Source organism: Diachasma alloeum, unplaced genomic scaffold, assembly GCF_001412515.2.
Source record: "Diachasma alloeum isolate Michigan unplaced genomic scaffold, Dall2.0 Dall_scaffold_00408, whole genome shotgun sequence".
Lineage (NCBI taxonomy): Eukaryota > Metazoa > Arthropoda > Insecta > Hymenoptera > Braconidae > Diachasma > Diachasma alloeum.
The window spans coordinates 39526-60040 of NW_021680547.1; the positions used below are offsets into that span (position 1 = coordinate 39526).

The 20515-nt window shown below is 40.0% G+C and overlaps 1 protein-coding gene across 1 annotated transcript in view; it reads left to right on the forward strand.

Moving 5' to 3' along the window:
- The window catches only part of LOC107042062, a 48102-nt gene extending 30481 nt beyond the window's left edge, over nucleotides 1-17621 (forward strand). Inside the window, exon 3 of the mRNA XM_015262933.1 lies at nucleotides 17008-17621. Within this exon, the coding sequence (XP_015118419.1) occupies nucleotides 17008-17353 (346 nt within the window). The 3' untranslated portion in view covers nucleotides 17354-17621. The remainder of the gene's footprint in view (nucleotides 1-17007) is intronic.
- The last annotated feature ends 2894 nt before the right edge of the window (nucleotides 17622-20515 follow it).

The following is a 20515-nucleotide window of genomic DNA, read 5'->3' on the forward strand; positions in this document are numbered from 1 at the left end:
CGAGATTTTCCAGTTCGTCCAATGTAGTAAAATCATTGCGATGAATTATCGGATGATACTCCGGACTCAAATGATTGTAAGCAATGTCAAGGCGGGCTGCTTCCGAGAAATTAGTATTATTCAATAAGCGCCACATTAGACGAACTGCATCTAAATAGTCTGCACCGTGTTCGAGAGGCCCTTGCGTCCTGTTTACGATGTCGACAATAGCTCGACAACGCGTATCAATCGGACTGGAGAAGCAATTCAGGAGCGCGGAGCGCAATTGCTCAAACGTCTTGAAACGGTGGCGGCGGTCTTCCCACCAATTATATGCGACCCCTTTAAGGATTGTGGGCAGAACTTGAAATAATTCATCGTGAGGAATACCACACGTTTCCGGACGGACTCTTAGTTGACGGATAAATTTATTTATACTCTCATGAGGTAACCCTGAGAAACTCAGTTTCCATCCCAAAACTCGATCAAACATGGCCGCGGTATAACGTTTGCATTGTCGACCAGGAGAAAGATGATCTAGTCGAGCATCTGAGGCGATAGGACTTGGATAGAATTGGTCATTTATCCAAAAACCTGCGATTGGGGAAGGTACATGCGGGTCAAGTCCCGCTGGCATCGTATGTGCCTGAGAATGACTAGGGGTTTAAATAGTAGGCCTTGGAGGCCCTTGACTTTCGTCCGTGAACGCGCTGATGGCGCTGATTTCTTGCATGAGCGTCAATAATGTACGCGAGTTGATCGAGAATCGATGCTTCTTGATTTGGATTTGAGGCACTGGTGGTTACGGTGGTGTTGCCCTCCGCTTGACCATACCAAGTGCGGGGAATGGCCCCGGACCCTTGATAATACTGAGGTCTCTCGTACCGATTTGAATTTGTGGTCCCATGACCGCCGATTCTCGGAGGTGGTGCTTGGGATCTAGAGGTATCTCTCCCCGGTGTGTTAGTTGGTACTTCCGGGAGGACTGGGTCTGGATAACTTTGGTTCCGATAGTACGAACCGCGGAGATCTCGTGAAGTTTTGTTCAGATTCTGCTGGGCTGAAGATTGCGGTAAATCGTCTGCCCCAAACCCCCTATTATTTTGAGGTGAGCTTGTGTGTTGAGGGATCCCTAGTGGGCGTGAGCTACGGCTCACGTTCTCAAACATGGACATGTTGTGCAATACACTGTCCCCAGAGGTTGACGTGACAGTGGTTGTGGTTGACGTGGGTTGCACTGAGGATCATGCGACCCCGTGCTGAAAAATCGCGGGGTCAATGCGCGATAGATCTGGTAAGGGCTGTTGGAGCTCCTCATTACGAACTGAGTCCGGCCCCGCGGCATTAGCACCCTCGAAATCAAATTCGTCGAGGTTGAGATCACTCAAACCCTCAATGTAATCGTCGGCCAGAGATCATGGTACTCCATCGTATTTCATGCGAAATAATGCGCGAAGCGCTCTGTCGACTAACACGTCATACGATACTACTGGACTACCGCCGACGGATGGAAGGAAAGCGCGAAGACCCGCGATGTCCATCGAACGGAGGTAACGCGTCACTTTCGTGCATTCATCCATGTTTCTTAAATTTATTAATCCTCGAATTAACGATAAATTTTAGATCCATACTAACAATCGAAGTGTACAAATCAGAGGACCTAATTCCCCAACAAAATCGAATATTGGTTATCTGGAGCAAAACAACATTAATTAACCCCTGCAAAAAATATTTTTTGCAAAAAAAAAAGAAAAAAAAATGTTTTAAAGAAATAATTTTTGCAAAAAATACTCTGCAAAAAGAAAAAAAACAATTTAAAAGGAATTTAGAAGACAGAAAAAAAATTTGAAGAAAACTAATTTCTTAACAAGAAAGGAATATATGGGCAGTATACAATTCGGCGAACGTCTAATATGACCAGAGGTCAATGACTCCGCGTGAATACCCGTGAAGCCCGAGAGTGCATGAGCACTCGAACAGCTGATACCGCGCGATCCCTACTCCCCACTATTCTCACTAGTCCCACTGAACGCGTGAAGCGAGAGCGGCCGATAGAAATCATGCGAGAGAGACTTCCGATACCGAGCGTTCAGCGTTTGCTCAATTCTCCACACGACATTCCGGCGCAAAGTGAACAAACCCGAGACTACAGACGAAATAAAATGGGCCGATATACCCGAATACAAAGACGAGTGTTAAACTCGAGGCCGAGCAATTTTAATCCCCCAAATAATTCAATTCAACGCGAATAACTTACCCGATGAAATTAAATCACGAGAAATTTCACTTCGGATAATGCGTGAAGTTACTAGAATTTATTTTTCGAAATAAAATTTCAGATAAAGTAGAACAAATAATTTTTAATTATTGAAAAGAAAAACAAAATGAAACAATTTTTATCACGGGAATTTTCCCGAAGGCCCCACGTCGGGCGCCAAAAAGTTGTGAGGTATTTTTCCAAGCGCGTCTGCGGGATTCAGGCGCGTGGTTCTCCACGAACTTTCAGCGACCCTTTGGACTCTCTCAACCCGAAATTAGAACGACGGGGATAATCGAGAGGAAACAAAATAACAAAAAGGGCGCCAGTCCTTTTAACCTCCAAAGGACAAGGTCATACTGTTGAGACGCGTTCCACGACTAGCTCAGATAACCGTGGAGGCGTGTGGGAACAGGCTACAATGAGCGTAACTCAACACTATGTAAATTTTATAAAACAAAAAAAAATATATTTTTAATCAATGAGTTACGGTAGGGACTTTTTAGTCGTCCATACTATAGTCAACGTAGAATTGTCTGTACAAGTGCGGGAGAGGACTCCCGCGAGCAAAGACACTACACAAACCAAATGAACTCAAAAGGAAGCAATCTTGATTCAGTGAATAATTGGAACAACAGGATTCAATACTCGACCTTAAGTGAGCCTAACAAAAAAAATATAGTTAACTTATTGATACGAACCAAATAAAAGAAATAATAATAACTCTGACGATGCGTGGAAGACGCTAGGACGCAAGGATCACCCGTACGCGATGACGACGCGAGAGCCACGACACGAAAAGTTATTGGGGAAGATTGACACAATAAATGAACAATGACCAATTTTTCCCCACACAGAAAATTAGTAATAATAATGGAAAACTAGGAACCAAAATCATAATATTAATTAAATCATTAGGTAGCTGAAGGCTACAGAGTACCGCGTCACAAGCAGACTCGAATACATTCTCAAACGGCCCAAAATGGACGCCCGAGTGAATTTACTAAGAGAAGCAGGCGTGCACTCACGAACGAAATTCGACGCTCACCGTAATTACGCCAAAAACACCAGGTAAACTCGTCTGAACCCTCAGTACGGCGACGTCAGGAAAAAAGGCCGGAAAATTCGGGCATAACACCACAAAGTATTTTTTTTTGGTTTAGGCAATTAAGCTCAAAGAGCGAAAGAAAACTTAGAATGCGCAGAGCGACTTTATCTGATCAAATCCCAGCGAAAAGTGTCCGTCGGAGCCGTACATCGCCCCGAGGGACCTCTAAATCTTTCCTACCCCCACCCGATCACGTGATGAAGCGCGTTTTTTATCATGTTACACCATATAACCCGACATTTTTTATGATTAAATAAATAAACATGGCACCATTACTACCTGGCATTGATCGTAAGTCCTGGAAGGCAAAATCACGGCGCATGTCAGTTAAGCAAATGGATATGCGTAGATTATCCAATTTTTTGTTTCGAGTTCCATATAGCCCGTTTTGAATAATAATGAGGAAAAATGAAAGTACACCGAGATTTCATGGTGTCAGTGATGCTGATCACTATTTTTCCCCGAATCAAATTTTGCAAAGAGTTCATTCAATTATTTTCAAATTTTGTTTAAAGTACTGAATAGCCCGGCACCTGGACTATTGGCAAAAGATATATACTTCATCTACTTTCGAGGTAGGTCAATGATCTCGGATATTGAGGGCATATGATAGCCCCGAGTGACCCATTTAATAATTTTCTCAGGGAGTTCCATATAGCCAGGCATTTTTTATGATCAAATAAATAAACATGGCACCAATAGTACTTCGCAATGATCGTTAGTCCTGGAGAGCGGATCCGGGAAATGTCGGTCAACCGGATGGATATGCATTGATTATTCAATTTTTTTGTTCCGAGTTCCATATAGCCCGCCTTAAATGGTCATGAAGAAAAATGAAAGTATAACGAGACTTCATCGCGTGATGCTGATCACTATTTTTCCCGAATGAAATTTTCCTAGGAGTTCATTCAATTATTTTCTAATTTTGTTTAGAGTTCTGATTAGCCCGGCACCTATCCTGCTGAGAAAAAATAATATCTCATTTTATTTTCGCGCAGGTCAATGACTTCGAATATTCATCGGCGTATATTTTGTATACCAGTGAAACTACAAATTATTTGATTACACCAGAACAAAACCCGTAATTAGCCTATAATTCAGGGCAAAAAATGGTGGATTTCCAACATTGCGCCGCTCACTTGACGGGGGTAAAAAGTCTGGTGACGTCAAATGAAAGGATCAATGGATAAAACTACATTATTTCCCGATATTTCGCATTTTCATCGAGCAGTCTTATCGCGCAGGCCAGTGGTCCACTGCGGCCGAACCAATGTTCAGGGAACTGAATATCGAGTTAGGTGGTAACTTGAGGAAAGTGAGGTGGTGTTCGATCTTTCATGAACCATCAGTGGGATCTAGCGTCTAGTGCCATGTTGTTCAGTATTTCCGGAATGTCTTTGTGGTAAAGCGCGGAACTGTTGACCTCGAGAAGAAGAACAATGGAAAATAGAAATATGTCCCTCGTGGTATGTATGTATGGATGTTTATGGGGGTGTGCGTACCAAATACTTATATTTACATAATCCGGTAGTGGAGAATGAAATACTCTATCACCCACCATTTCCCCCATACGCTGCTTTTCCATTGTGTCTGAAGACCACCAAGGAAATTTTATAAACAGCATAATCAGTGAAAGTACGCTGATTGGAAATGCCTACTCTAGTGAACATACTTTCGTATGTCCACATGATTTGGGTCAGAAACTTTTATTTTTGATGGTACAAGGCCACAAACTCTCGGCAGTAGTGCAGACACTGCTCCGCATCTTCTGGCACGAGTTTCTTCGCTTTTGTATAGTCGTATAGGTGGAAAGGATCGTGCATCAGGATGCGTTTAACTATTGACTTCAGACAGTCGATTGCTCTTCCACTCGTTCGACAACTAGTTATGAAGTCTTCCTCCACACATGCTGAGACTTCTTCCCCGACGTTAAAGTCCCGCCGTGATCTTGTGCTTTGTGAGATCCTCACGTGTCCATAGTTTGGAACGCACGTGGTTATGGATGTCGTCAATTGGGCTACTATCACGGTATCTTTGCACTGCCTGTACTCCATGACACTCGCATTCACCATGAATACAGTGCATATCGACATACTCGTTCACTATGTAATGCTCCATTTTTCGTCTCAAGTATAATTTCGGCAAAAAATCAAATACAGATTTTCTCTCGTTGAAACACAATATTTACCTATTATTTCCTCCATTCATCCTTGGTGTAACTTCGAAAACCTTCACAACCTTCTAATGTTTACATTCTGGAGAGAAATTAGAGACGATGTAAACAGAATAAATACATAAAACGAAATTTATTCCTTTATTCACATCGTCTTTTGTTCTGTATTGATGTAAATATAGGGGTTCCCGGGGATTCTCGGACGCTTCTTCAGTGATAAATAATAAAAACTAGAGGTAAATACTGTGTTTTGGAGAGGGAGAGTTAATCGTGTCTGATTCTTTGCCGGAGTAAGACGTGAATTGAAAAATCATGGAGAAATACACAGCGAATGGTTACGCTGATTTGCACCTCAAGTTCTCCAGAATGTGGATGCTCGCAGGCGACAGGGCCAGGTGATGCCAGATCACGGGAGGGGACGTCAACGTCGTCTTGAAGACGAAAAGCAAGTCTTGGTGCGTGGTGGAAAACTTGACGACGAGCTGTCGGATGATTCAAAGCGAGACCGGCTGCCCAAAGTCAACGGTAAATCGCATCCTGCTGGACAATTCTCTCCATCCGTTTCACTACACACTGGTCCAAAAACTCGAGCCAGGAGATGCAGAGTAGCATCTGCGCTACCCAAGAGTTTCTGGCCTGGTATTACCAGAATGAAAATTTTCTGCCCCAAATCATGTGAACAGACGAAAGTCTGCTGACTAGAAAAGGTATTTTCAATCAACATAATTTGCATAGTTCTTCTGTTGAAAATCCTCACTTGGTGAGGGGGAAAAATTTTCAGACACGGTGGAAAGTAAACGTGTGGGGAGGAATAGGGTACTTCTATCCCAGCTTGCGGATAATGTGAATGTGAGTATTTATTAGGCACAGATCCGCACACTTACGACATATTCCTAGGAAAATCTTCCTATTTTACATTTTTCTGCATCTCAGGGTCAACAGTATCTTGCTTTTATTAAGCAGACCTTTCCGGAAATGCTCGACGAATTACCACTCAGCACTAGACCTCAGTGGTTCCAGCAGGATGGAGCACCACCTAACTCTGCTAAAGAAGTCACCGCCTACCTGAATGAGTAGTTTCCTGGACGTTGGTTCGGTCGCTTTGGTCCGCTCCACTGACCTGCACGGTGATACTACTCGAGAAAAATAAGGTATACCGGAAAATGGAAAATTTCCATTCCTATTAGATCGCCTGATTTGACTCCGCTAGACTTCTTCATTTCGGGCTATCTGAAGAAATAAGTCTACGAGACAGAACCAGAGAATGTGGAGGACTTGGTGGCACGACTGCATGCAGCTGCAATCAATGTGGATTCTGAAATGCTCCAGCATGTGAGGATGGGAGTTCTCAGGAGAATTTATGCTTGTGTGGCTGCTGGCCCTTTTCAGGGCCACCAAAAATTAAACGTGGCACAACGAAAGTCTTTTGTACTGGAAAATGAATAGCAGAAAGATTTGTTTCCTTCTTTTTTTGTTGAAAGATCTGCCTACTCATGCTATCATCATCCTTCACACACATCTTATGGGTGATATGGAACGCAGCCAAAAAACGTCAATTATAAAAATAATTCCCATCGACATTTTTGGAAAGTTTCTTTCCATGTCATTTCTTAGGCCTGTTATCCAGCTGATAGATAACAGAGATGACATGTGCTCATCTTCGTTCAGTCTCTTGACGTCCGAAGTAATTGTGAAAGAGGGAAAAAAATTAGATTTTATTAGGGACATTTTAGACCCCCTCCCGCCCTTCCATCGCAAAATCGAAAAGCTCCCCCCCCCCACGTTCTGTGGATTCTTTAGTTTTTCTTTTTTTCATGAAATGGGATTTCAACAAGACTGAAAAAAAAAATCCTGAGAAAACGTGAGAAATGAATTATTTATTTCATACTCATGCTATTGTTAAATCACCGAGGGTTGCCGGGTTTGTGACTCGCTCGGGTTTCTTGATACATACAAACATCGATACAGTGTACTCTTTCGAACGTAAGTGCCCAGTACTGATACATGAATGTAACGATGGAATATGTATCGATATTCGAAATATGGATATTTTTCAAACTTGCACTAACACATTTGCTTCAATGTTTTGACTTTTATAATAAATTTTATAACAAATTGGTTTTCATAACAATCTCGCGAGGGCCAAACATCCTGAGGGTCCCGAGAGGATGGTTAAACTTCACGAGGGTTACAAGGATGCTCAAAATTCGTGTGGGCCACAAGGGAATGATGAAATTTCACGAGGGTCACAAGAGGACGGTTAAATGTCACGAGGATCACGAGGGTTATAAGGAGATGGTCAAATCTCAGGAGGTTCACAAGGGAATGGTTGAATTTCACGAGGGTCGAGCATCGCAAGAAGAAGGTCGGGGGTCAAACATCACGTGGGTCACAAGAGGAGGGTCACGAGGGTCCCAATGGTCATAGGAGATGCTCAAATTTTATGAGGATCACAAGGAAATGGTCAAATTTCGCGAGGGTCAAATAACACGAGGGTTGAACATCATGAGGGAAATGCTCGGGTTTTCTAGAAAATTCGATGAAATTTTATGGTTTTATAAAAAATCAGAAAATTCTTAGGGAACCAAGCAATGAGTAAAGTTCAGGAGGGTTGAATGTGAGACTCTTGTAAACCGCCTGACCCTCGTGATGTTTGACCCCCGTGAAATTTGATGACCCCCTTGTGATCCTCGTGGAGTTCAACCCTTGTGACGTTTGACGATCCCCTTGTGATCTTCGTGGCCCTAGTGAAGTTTGACCATCCCCTTGTTACTCGCTTGATCCTCGTGAAATTTGACTACTCCTTTGTTACTCTTGTGAACTTCTGGATGTTTGACCCTCGTGAAATTTGACCATCCTCTTATTACCCTCGCGATCCTCGTTATGTTTGACCCTCGCCAGATTGTTATGAAAACCAATTTGGCATAAAATTTATTATAAAAGTCGCAACATTGGAGCAAATGTATTAATGCAAGTTTGAAAAATATCCATATTTTGAATATCGACACATATTCTATCGCTACATTCATGTATCGGTACTGGACACTTGCGTTCAAAAGAGTACACTGTATCGATGTTTGTATGTATCAAGAAACCCGAGCGAGTCACAAACCCGGCAACCCTCGGTGATTTAACAATAGCATGAGTATGAAATAAATAATTCATTTCTCACGTTTTCTCAGGATTTTTTTTCAGTCTTGTTGAAATCCCATTTCATGAAAAAAAGAAAAACTAAAAAATCCACAGAACGTGGGTGGGAGCTTTTCGATTTTGTGATGAAAGGGCGGGAAAGGGTCTAAAATGTCCCTAATAAAATCTAATTTTTTTTCCTCTCACAATTACTTCGGACGTCAAGAGACTGTACGAAGATGAGCACATGTCGTCTCTGTTATCTATCAGCTGGATAACAGGCCTAAGAAATGACATGGAAAGAAACTTTCCAAAAATGTCGATGGGAATTATTTTTATAATTGACGTTTTTTGGCTGCGTTCCATATCACCCATAAGATGCGCGTGGAGAATGATGATAGCATGAGTAGGGAGATCTTTCAACAAAAAAAGAAGGAAACAAATCTTTTTGCTATTCATTTTCCAATGTAAAAGACTTTCGTTGTGCCACGTTTAATTTTTGGTGGGCCTGAAAAGGGTCGATTGTAATGCTCTTCATCGAGCTCTTCATGGCAGTTGCTGAAAATGACCTACTCCAACAGCCACACAAGCATGAATTCTCCTGAGAACTCCCATCCTCACATGCTGGAGCATTTCAGAATCCACGTTGATTGCGGCTGCATGCAGTCATGCCACCAAGTCCTCCACATTCTCTGGTTCTGTCTCGTAGACTTGTTTCTTCAGATAGCCCGAAATGAAGAAGTCTAGCGGAGTCAAACCAGGGGATCTAATAGGAATGGAAATTTTTCATTTTCCGATATACCTTATTTTTCTCGAGTAGTATTACCGTGCAGGCCAGTGGAGCGGGCCAAAGCGACCGAACCAACGTCCAGGAAACTACTCATTCAGGTAGGCGGTGACTTCTTTAACAGAGTGAGGTGGTGCTCCATCCTGCTGGAACCACTGAGGTTTAGTGCTGAGTGGTACTTCGTCCAGCATTTCCGGAAGTGTCTGCTTAATAAAAGCAAGATACTGTTGACCCTGAGATGCAGAAAAATGTAAAATAGGAAGATTTACATTTTTATTGTGCCTAATAAATACTCACATTCACATTATCCGGAAGCTGGGATAGAAGTACCCGATCACCCCCTATTCCTCCCCACACGTTTACTTTCCACCGTGTCTGAAAATTTTTCTCCCTCACCAAGTGAGGATTTTCAACAGAAGAACTATGCAAATTATGCTGATTGAAAATACCTTCTCTAGTGAACAGACTTTCGTCTGTTCGCATCATTTGGGATAGAAAATTTTCATTCTGGTAATACAAGGCCAGAAACTCTTGGGTAGCGCAGATGCTGCTCTGCATCTCCTGGCTCGAATTTCTGGACCGTTGCGTAGTGAAACGGATGGAGAGAATTGTCCAGCAGGATACGATTTACCGTTGACTTCGGGCAGCCGGTCTCGCTTTGAATCATCCGACAGCTCGTCGTCGAGTTTTCCTCCACGCAACCAAGACTTGCTTTTCGTTTTCAAGATGACGTTGACGTCCCCCTCCGTGATCTGGCATCACCTGGCCCTGTCGCCTGCGAGCATCCACATTCTGGAACACTTGTGGATACGGATGTCGTCGATGGGGGTATTTCTCACAATATCTTTGCGCTGACTTTGCTCCATTACAGTCACATTTACCATACATGAGGTGCAAATCAGCGTAACCATTCGCTGTGTACCTCTCCATGATTTTTCAATTCACGTCTTACTCCGGCAAAGAATCAGACACGATTGACTCTCCCTCTCCAAAACACAGTATTTATCTCTAGTTTTTGTTATTTATCACTGAAGAAGCGTCCGAGAATCCCCGGGAACCCCTGTGTTTACATAAATACAAAACATAAGACGATGTGAATAGAGGAATAAATTTCGTTTTATGTATTTATTCTATTAACGTCGTCCCTAATTTCTCTCCAGAATGTAAACATTAGAAGGTTGTGAAGGTTTTCGAAGTTACACCAAGGATGAATGGAGGACATAATAGGTAAAGATTGTGTTTCAACGAAAGAAAATCTGTATTTGATTTTTTGCCGAAATTATACTTGAGATGAAAAATGGAGTATTACATAGTGAACGAGTATGTCAATATGCACTGTATTCATGGTGAATGCGAGTGTCATGGATTACAGGCAGTGCAAAGGTACCGTGATAGATGGCCCAATCGACGACATCCATAACCACATGCGTTCCAAACTATGGACACGTGAGTATCTCACAAAGCACAAGAGCACGGCGGGACTTTGACGTCGGGGAAGAAGTCTCGGCATGTGTGGAGGAAGACTTGATAAATAGTTGTCGAGCGAGTGGAAGAGCAATCGACTGTCTGAAGTCAATAGTTAAACGCATCCCGATGCACGATCCTTTCCACCTATAGGACTATACAAAAGCGAAGAAACTCGAGCCAGAAGATGCGGAGCAGTGTCTGCACTACTGCCGAGAGTTTGTGGCCTTGTATCATCAAAAATAAAATTTTCGGACCCAAAGCATGTGGACATACGAAAGTATGTTCACTAGAGTAGGTATTTCCAATCAGCGTACTTTCACTGATTATGCTGTTTATAAAATTTCCTTGGTGAGGGAGAAGTGTCTTCAGACACAATGGAAAAGCAGCGTATGGGGGAAATGGTGAGTGATAGAGTATTTCATTCTCCACTACCGGATTATGTAAATATAAGTATTTGGTACGCACACCCCCATACACATCCATACATACATACCACGAGGGACATATTTCTACTTTCCATTGTTCTTCTTCTCGAGGTCAACAGTTCCGCGCTTTACCACAAAGACATTCCGGAAATACTGAACAACATGGCACTAGACGCTAGATCCCACTGATGATTCAAGAAAGATCGAACACCACCTCACTTTCCTCCTCAAGTTACCACCTAACTCGATATTCAGTTCCCTGAACATTGGTTCGGCCGCAGTGGACCACGCGATGGCCTGCGCGATAAGACTGCTCGATGAAAATGTGAAATACCGGGAAATAATGTATTTTTATCCATTGCTCTCTTCAACAATTGCCCGATAGATGGGAGAAATACATGCAAAGTGACGGTGATGATTTTCCAGATTAGATCTGTATTCATTTTATTATGAATAAATGTCAGAATTGTCGAAAGAAGGCCGAGAATCAATTTATACACCTAATAATAACATATCTCACTTATATTTTCACTACTTATATAAGTCGTACATGGGACATTCCATGTCAACTCAGCCACACCGGATTTTTTATTGTCTGCGAAAAATCATTGAGTAGGTGCATTTTGAACTACTACATATAGACAGTGATCATGCAAAATTTCATTGCCCTGACACTTTTTGTTTCTGAGATAATCATTATGAAACTTGAAATTTTCAAAAAATCATTACTTCTGAATGGAACATCCCATTTGAATAAATAAAAAAAGAAAATTTTCGTTTTTCTCNAAAATTTCATTGCCCTGCCACTTTTTGTTTCTGAGATAATCATTATGAAACTTGAAATTTTCAAAAAATCATTACTTCTGAATGGAACATCCGATTTTGATAAATAAAAAAAGAAAATTTTCGTTTTTCTCGTACTTCAAGATAAAAAATACTTCAGAGCCGTCAAGAAGCTCCTAGATCGGTGTTTCGAGAATTTTTCGCGTTTTCATTTTTTTTTCACTCTAGGGCCGCTCGATATTCGATCGAAATATTTTTTTTATGATAGAGGATTTCGTTATGTAATATGACAAAAATACGCCATAATGGAAGAGCGAAGCAATGCACCTAAAAAAAAATTTTTTTTTCGAAATTTTTGGGTTTTTCAGTTTTTAGGGGAGATCCATCTGTTTTTTTTTAAAGAAATGAGTCTGTCAACCATTATTATTCGTTCATATATGATGACATAAAACTACACCGTCATGTAACGGAGAAAGAGTGCTCCGAAAAAAAAAATTTTCGTTGAAATTTTTACTGGAAGGGTAGATAGTTGAATTGAACATAATCATCATCGGAAGTTTGCTAAATTATGATCAAACAAATGGGAGGAAAAAACAAACGGAATCAATTAATTGAATTATCGTCATCAGTCGGTTTCAAGGCTTTAATTCTAGAAAAAAAACCTCAACTTCTCGATTGATTTTTCATCACCATCCGATTCTGTGTGGATGGATTACCGAGCTCCTATCTTATTCTCTTCTTGCAACGAGGTAAGGAATTTTCACGTTGATTATATAGAAATGATCTTTATTCTCGGAATTGATGTCTTCGGATTTTATAGAATGCCGCGGAGTGATAGATGTGCGAATCCAATGCGGGCTCCTGGTGAGAAGGGACAACTCGGTTATAATTTACGTCTGATTTACTTGACACTACACAAGAAATTTCCTTTTTTACCATTGTCTGCGAAAATCTGTGGTCAATGCCGAACGAGAGCTCCAACTTATGTCATTCCTCCATCTGTCCCCACGGTTAAACTTAATGCTACACATCTTCAGCGTTCGGAAACTCCACCCGATATATCAATGCTCCAAACCGAAATATGTGATTCAAGTTTGGATGTGATAAACAGTTCTCGGAAATCAGGCCGATTTTTCCATCTTGATAATTCCGGCATATCAATCGACGACGAACCAGACGATGAAGCTGAATTCGACAGTTCTTCCATGGATTATGATTCGGAAGATGACCAAAGTCACATTGATCCATATTCATCTAAGCAGTATCGATCTGCGAGAGAAATAGAATTAGAAGAAATGTTGGATGGTTTGAAGCAGAAATTCAAAGATCTGATAAACTACCGTGAGCGCCTGCAAATCTTGACGGTTCATCCACAGTCGTGGAGTGCGCGGAAAATTGCTTCTGAATTTGGAACTACCAGATACATGGCGTCAAGAGCGAAAAGATTGAGAAAAATTAAAGGAGTGTTTGCTTCACCAATTGCGAAAGCAGGTCATTCACTACCCAGCACAACCGTCGAGAAGGTACACAATTTTTACCTAGAGCACAGTCGCGTCATGCCAGGAATGAAAGATAAAATATCCATCAAGATCAATGGAGAGAAGAAAGTAGAGCAAAAGCGAATGATACTCGAAAATCTAAAAGTCCTTCATCGGAAGTACAAACATGCGAATGAAGATGCTAAGGTCGGTTTCAGTAAGTTTGCCGAGCTGAGACCTAAACAATGTGTAGTGGCGGGAGCAAATGGCACTCACGTGGTATGTGTTTGTACGTATCATCAAAATTGCAAATTGATGCTAGAGGCAATTAATATTGCGACTCTAACTCAAGATTCCCCCTGTCCACTCAGAGATTACAAAGATTGTCTAGCAAAATTGATGTGTACAAATCCAACCCCGGCCTGTCATCTGGATGAATGTAACGATTGTCCTGGAGTGAAATCATTATCATGTGAACTGAAGAAACTTCTCTCTGATTCTGTCGTGGAAATGGTCGAATTTCGCGTGTGGCAAAGTACTGACAGGTATACCTTGCAGACACAGACCCTCCCGATGGATGAATTCATTGATCTTCTAATGGAACGATTGATAGTATTGAAGCCCCATCACTTCATCGCTAAAGAACAATCGGCTTTTGTCAAACAGCGAAAAGAGAATTTGGATAATGGAGAAGTACTAGTGCATTGTGATTTTTCGGAAAATTACGCTTTTGTGGCTCAAGATGCTGCTCAATCCTTCCACTACAATAATGACCAGTGTACAGTTCACCCCGTTGTTTACTACTATCGCGAAAAAAATGAAATCCAACATCGGAGTTTAGTCGTTTTGTCGGACAGTACGACTCACGATACTGCCGCTGTTTATTTGATACAGAAGATTTTAATACAGCATGTGAAAGACAACTGTGAAAGCGTGGAGAAAATGTCATGATGGAGCTGCACAACATTACGAGAATCATTTTCAGATCACGAATCTCTTGCATCACAAGACTGATTTTGGCATAGATGCGCCAGCTCATTTTCATGCAACCGCGCTCGGTAAAGGAGCTTGTGACGGAGTAGGAGCTGTCTTTAAGAGAGAAGTGAGACGTAAGAGCTTGCAAATCGNAAATCTAAAAGTACTTCATCGGAAGTACAAACATGCGAATGAAGATGCTAAGGTCGGTTTCAGTAAGTTTGCCGAGTTGAGACCTAAACAATGTGTAGTGGCGGGAGCAAATAGCACTCACTTGGTATGTGTTTGTACGTATCACCAAAATTGCAAATTGATGCTAGAGGCAATTAATATTGCGACTCTAACTCAAGATTCCTCCTATCCACTCAGAGATTACAATGATTGTCTAGCAAAATTGATGTGTACAAATCTAACCCTGGCCTGTCATCTGGATGAATGTAACGATTGTCCTGGAGTGAAATCATTATCATGTGAACTGAAGAAACTTCTCTCTGATTCTGTCGTGGAAATGGTCGAATTTCGCGTGTGGCAAGGTACTCACAGGTGTACCTTCCAGACACAGACCCTCCCGATGGATGAATTCATTGATGTTCTAATGGAACGATTGATAGTATTGAAGCCCCGTCACTTCATTGCTAAAGAACAATCGGCTTTTGTCAAACAGCGAAAAGAGAATTTGGATAATGGAAAAGTACTAGTGCATTGTGATTATTCGAAAAATGACGCTTTTGTGGCTGAAGATGCTGATCAATCCTTCCACTACAATAATGACCAGTCTACAGTTCACTCCGTTGTTTACTACTATCGCGAAAAAAATGAAATCCAACATCGGAGTTTAGTCGTTTTGTCGGACAGTACGACTCACGATACTGCCGCTGTTTATTTGATACAGAAGATTTTAATACAGCATGTGAAAGACAACTGTGAAAGCGTGGAGAAAATGTCATGATGGAGCTGCACAACATTACGAGAATCATTTTCAGATCACGAATCTCTTGCATCACAAGACTGATTTTGGCATAGATGCGCCAGCTCATTTTCATGCAACCGCGCTCGGTAAAGGAGCTTGTGACGGAGTAGGAGCTGTCTTTAAGAGAGAAGTGAGACGTAAGAGCTTGCAAATCGTTCATGGCGAACCAATCCTCACGCCAGATGCTTTGTTTCGATGGTCAAAAGAGAATTTTGAAGAAATTGATGTTTTTTTTTCACCAAGGCAGAACACGAGAATATCAAAACTGAGTTGAGAGAGAGATTTGATATTGCCAAAGCTATTCCAGCCATTCAAAAACATCATTATTTTATTCCGATACCGGGAGAGCAATTGTTAATTAAACGATATTCGGCTTCGGCTAACGAGGAGGTTTTCCCAAAGCAAAAACAAACAAAAACGAAACGATAAACCCGCAGAAGACAGTAATCGTGATGTAAATAATTCAACAGTGCATGTAGAAATTTGTCGTTGAAGAGAGTGGAGGATTTCTCCGTATTGTAAAAATATAAAAATGTGAAAATATAAAATGTCGTTATAGAGGAATAAAAATTGTTTTTTTCTCATACTTTTTCGTTAGTGGAAAGCACAGTGTGTTGTTGAGAAAAGATTTATAGTCATATCAATAGTCTATTCTATCCAGCAGAACAGAAAATGTCTATTGACAAACCCCTTTTTCAATAACTACAATGCAACTCTCCTAAACGACAGACAAACGTAAAAATTTCGAAGAAAAATTTTTTTCGGAGCATTCTTTATCTCTTACATGATGGCGTACTCTTTTGCCATCATATATGAACAAAGAATAATAGTTGTTGACAGACTGATTTCTTTGAAAAAAAACCGATGGATCTCCCCTAAAAACTGAAAAACCCAAAAATTTCGAAAAAAAAAATTTTTTTCAGTGCATTGCTTTGCTCTTCCATTATGGCGTTTTTTTCATATCATACAAGGACATCCTCTATCATAAAAAAAATATTTCGATCGAATATCGAGCGGCCCTAGAGTGAAAAAAAATGAAAATGAAAAATTCTCGAAAAACTGATCTAGGAGCTTCTTGACGGCTTCGAAGTATTTTTTATCTTCAAGTATGAGAAAAAACGAAAATTTTCTTTTTTTATTTATCAAAATCGGATGCTCCATTCAGAAGTAATGATTTTTTGAAAATTTCAAGTTTCGTAATGATTATCTCAGAAACAAAAAGTGGCAGGGCAAGGAAATTTTGCATGATCACTGGCTATATGTAGTAGTTCAAAATGCACCTACTCAATGATTTTTCCCAGACAAAAAAAAATTGGTGTGGCTGAGTTGACATGGAATGTCCCATTAATAAAAAATAATCTTCCTCGTATCTTGGACGATGAATCTACTTTGTTTGACTAAAAAATCTGTTCCTTTATTTTATAGAAAGATGTATTGTTACCAAATGGCTGAACGTTTTGATCATTTATTTCACAGAAATATTGAAATAATACAGAAAGTTACCAGTTCCAAGCAGTCACGCAAACGAAAAAAAATTGAGCATGAAGAATCCGAGTGTGGTATAAGACTTCTCCGATCTTCTGGAACTATCCTCGAAATGGTTGATAGAACTGCTGCCACAGATGAGTACAATTGTGGACCCAGTCGGCAGAAATACGTAAAAGAAGTGAATTGCAAGGATAATAATTTGCGATTTGAAGAAGCCGCCATTGACCCGCAATACCTGCTTTCTAAAGCTGGAACTAATTTTTGGATTAACAGAAGAAAGGGGATCGTGTATGAATATAAAAAATTACCTGATGGAACATTAATAGAAAAATAATATGTAAATAAAAAATACAATGATTATCCATTTTTTCAACCACACGCCTCGAATGATTCGAATTTAAGACCCGGATGGAGGTTTCAGCAACCCCCTTAACCCACCCCCCGGTATTTCCAATCTTCTAGATTTAGTGGATAATGGTGAATGACCTGCACTTGTTATTTATTCCATACACAAAAGAATGAATAAATTCCGGAAAACCAAGTAAAGCGACAGTTCTATATTAGTCTATTTTTGATTCTGAATGGAAGCTTTGTAATCGTTCAAAATTAAGTTTCTACAGTTTTGTGTCAGGGTAACTAAATATGGTCTAAAAGTCTAAATATACGATTTTTCGATGGCGTCTGTATGTATGTATTATAACGTGTTATTTTAGTTTTAGACCGTTCAACGGTGAAATTTCAACGTTCAGACGATAAGTCATTTTTTTCCTAGCCAACCAAGAGTTCATTTCATTTATCTTGATTATTTTTTATTTACACCTTATTGTTTTGTATCGAACCATATTGACTGCTCATCGGACGATATCGCGGGATTTGGAGCCTTGGACAGTTTATAAGGAGCTGGAGAGGAAATTCCGTTCTCAAGTAGGGAGTTCTGGAGTCTCAGAGGTCAAACACGGCTATCGAACCACGTTACATTCAAATTGGTTGAATGGTTCCCGCGGTGGAGGGAGCTATGTGGACGATCGAGTGGCGTCGCTAGCATTGGAAATGGCTAGGGATATGAAACATGGATCTCTATCCTAACTGGATAACCTATCCTGTATGACACTGGTGGCCCAAGTTGGACGTTCAGCCAGCGCCTCCATTGTATAGCCTAGGAACTAGGCGCGCCGTCGGCGCGCTTGCGCGACCGTAGTCGCATAGTGGGGGGTGGTAATGTGACCTGGTAAAGTTGGAAAATTGAATGGTTATTTTTCTGATGTTGTATTATACAAAATCCAGATTTGAAGGGAGGATTTTTATTGTCGTCAATTGAAATGATAACTGGGACGATTGGCGGGGAGAATAAACACAGAAAGTGGAAAAACCATTCATCTTCCGACAAATTTTTACATGAATATACATCCTCTTTTTAAAATAGATATTGTGTGGTGCAATTAGCTGACATTATCGTTACAGGAGAGGATGAAACAAAAAGATAATAGAAGCTCGATTTTGATCAGGTTTAAGTGAAATAGCATGGGCGGAATGATAAGGACAATTCGATGCAGATCTAATTGAAATATAATAAAATAAAATGAAAAAATCTAATTGAAATAATTAGAAAATAATTTTCTAATTAGATTAGAAAATAATCTTTTTCTGCAATAAAAAATAACACGTGTTATATATTAAAATTATTTTTCATAATTTCAAGGACTAATACAATACAACAACGACATTATTCAACAGACTGTGCGAACTATATTACTGCCAGTTTTATTGTTTTATCACCATTAGTGAACTTCTCATATCTCCAAATTATTGCCTTGTATTTTCGAATGCAATTCATATTTACACTTTCTTTTTATTATGATTGGAGCCTATGTTTCATATACATTACCTCCTGCAATATCTACTTATAGTTGCATTACACATTTCACTGATACAAAATCAGAAACTTATGGAAAGACGATTCTTTCGATTTGGTGGATCTTTTTTTCCAGTATTCACACCGAACCATTTTTATAAAAGTTTACAGAATGAAAGGAATGAATTATTTCCTACCGTCACTGACAATTGAACTCTTCCTAAAGACATTCGTCGATAGGTAATGCCCAGGTATTCGCTGTTGATTGACAGTCACCGTAATGACAGATATTTGGGGGTTATGGGACCGGACAAATGACAGATAACCATCGCTACTATCTAGCATTCCAGTCGCGCAAGCGCATTGAGGCATCCTGTGGTTCCGAGGCCATACAAGGGAGGCGCTGGCGAACTATTCAAGGCCCTCAGTTTCCAGCGTACTCGGCCCGTAAGAATCACTGATCTCTACAGGGTGTCCGGCAACCTACCTTTTTCCTTGAAGGGTATTAGAGTATAGAATATTTTATAGGTTTTAAATGAATTTTTTATGAATGCACAATTAGATGGATCCGATGGAGTAAATCTAAAAAATTATCTCCTTATAAATTAAAAGAAAAAGGGGAATTCGATGTGGAAATGTCCGTAGAAAAATATATAATAATACTCTTTACCTGTTTCCAGGAGTCGTCAATCAAAAAGGAAAAATAATAAAGAACACATATATAAAACAAAATATCACAAAAAGAATGGATTATTCGAGAATAAATTCTTGATACGACGTCGTTTATTCCATTAATTCATGATGAAAGTATTTAAACATAAAAATATAGGCCTTGAAATAATCACGCGCACACACTCACATACCTTCCAAATTTAAATTAGTCGAAAATATTTGATCCGATCGGATTTGGTCAAAATAAATAATTTTATAAAATCAATGAAATATCGCTGAAAGGAAAATATTAAATTCAAACATTTAAATGATCAGTATGAATAATTATTGTGAAATCTATCGCGCGAGCGTCCCTAACCATCAAAATTCGATATGATTGCGAATGAATATAATAACTGACCGTTTGGCTTAGTGGTTCGAAGGCAAGAGGTAACGTCGCTGAGATGTTCAGTAGCCCTCGCTGAGGTCCAGCAATAGTAGATTGAGTGGGGGAACCGAGTGAATTTTCACGGGCGGGAATATTTGACAATCGCGAATCATTACAAGAAAGGGTGCTTTTTAAACTGGAAAGTTCCTCGTTCATTTTTGGATCCTAGCATTTTTTTTTGTCTGAATTTTTTTTTAGGGGATTGAACTACTAATTTCAGGGGCGAATTTTTTTTTTAATTGCTAAATTTTTTTTTGTCTTTTTTTATGGGACATGACCTTGCAACTAATTGACCAGAGAGAATGGAATTTACTTGCGAAATAAATCAGTATGATCCAAAATTACTTCTGATTGTTCTTAATTTTTACAATTATGTTAGTAATTGATGAGTAATTAATTATTTGGAGCTAAATTTATTTTATTAATTCAATAATTTGAAATTTATTTGTTTTATTTACTTTATTTTTTTTTTTCATTTGAATTTAATATTACTTTTTTTACATGAAGTACAGAGGCATGTACTGAGGGGTGAAGGAGGGGGGGGG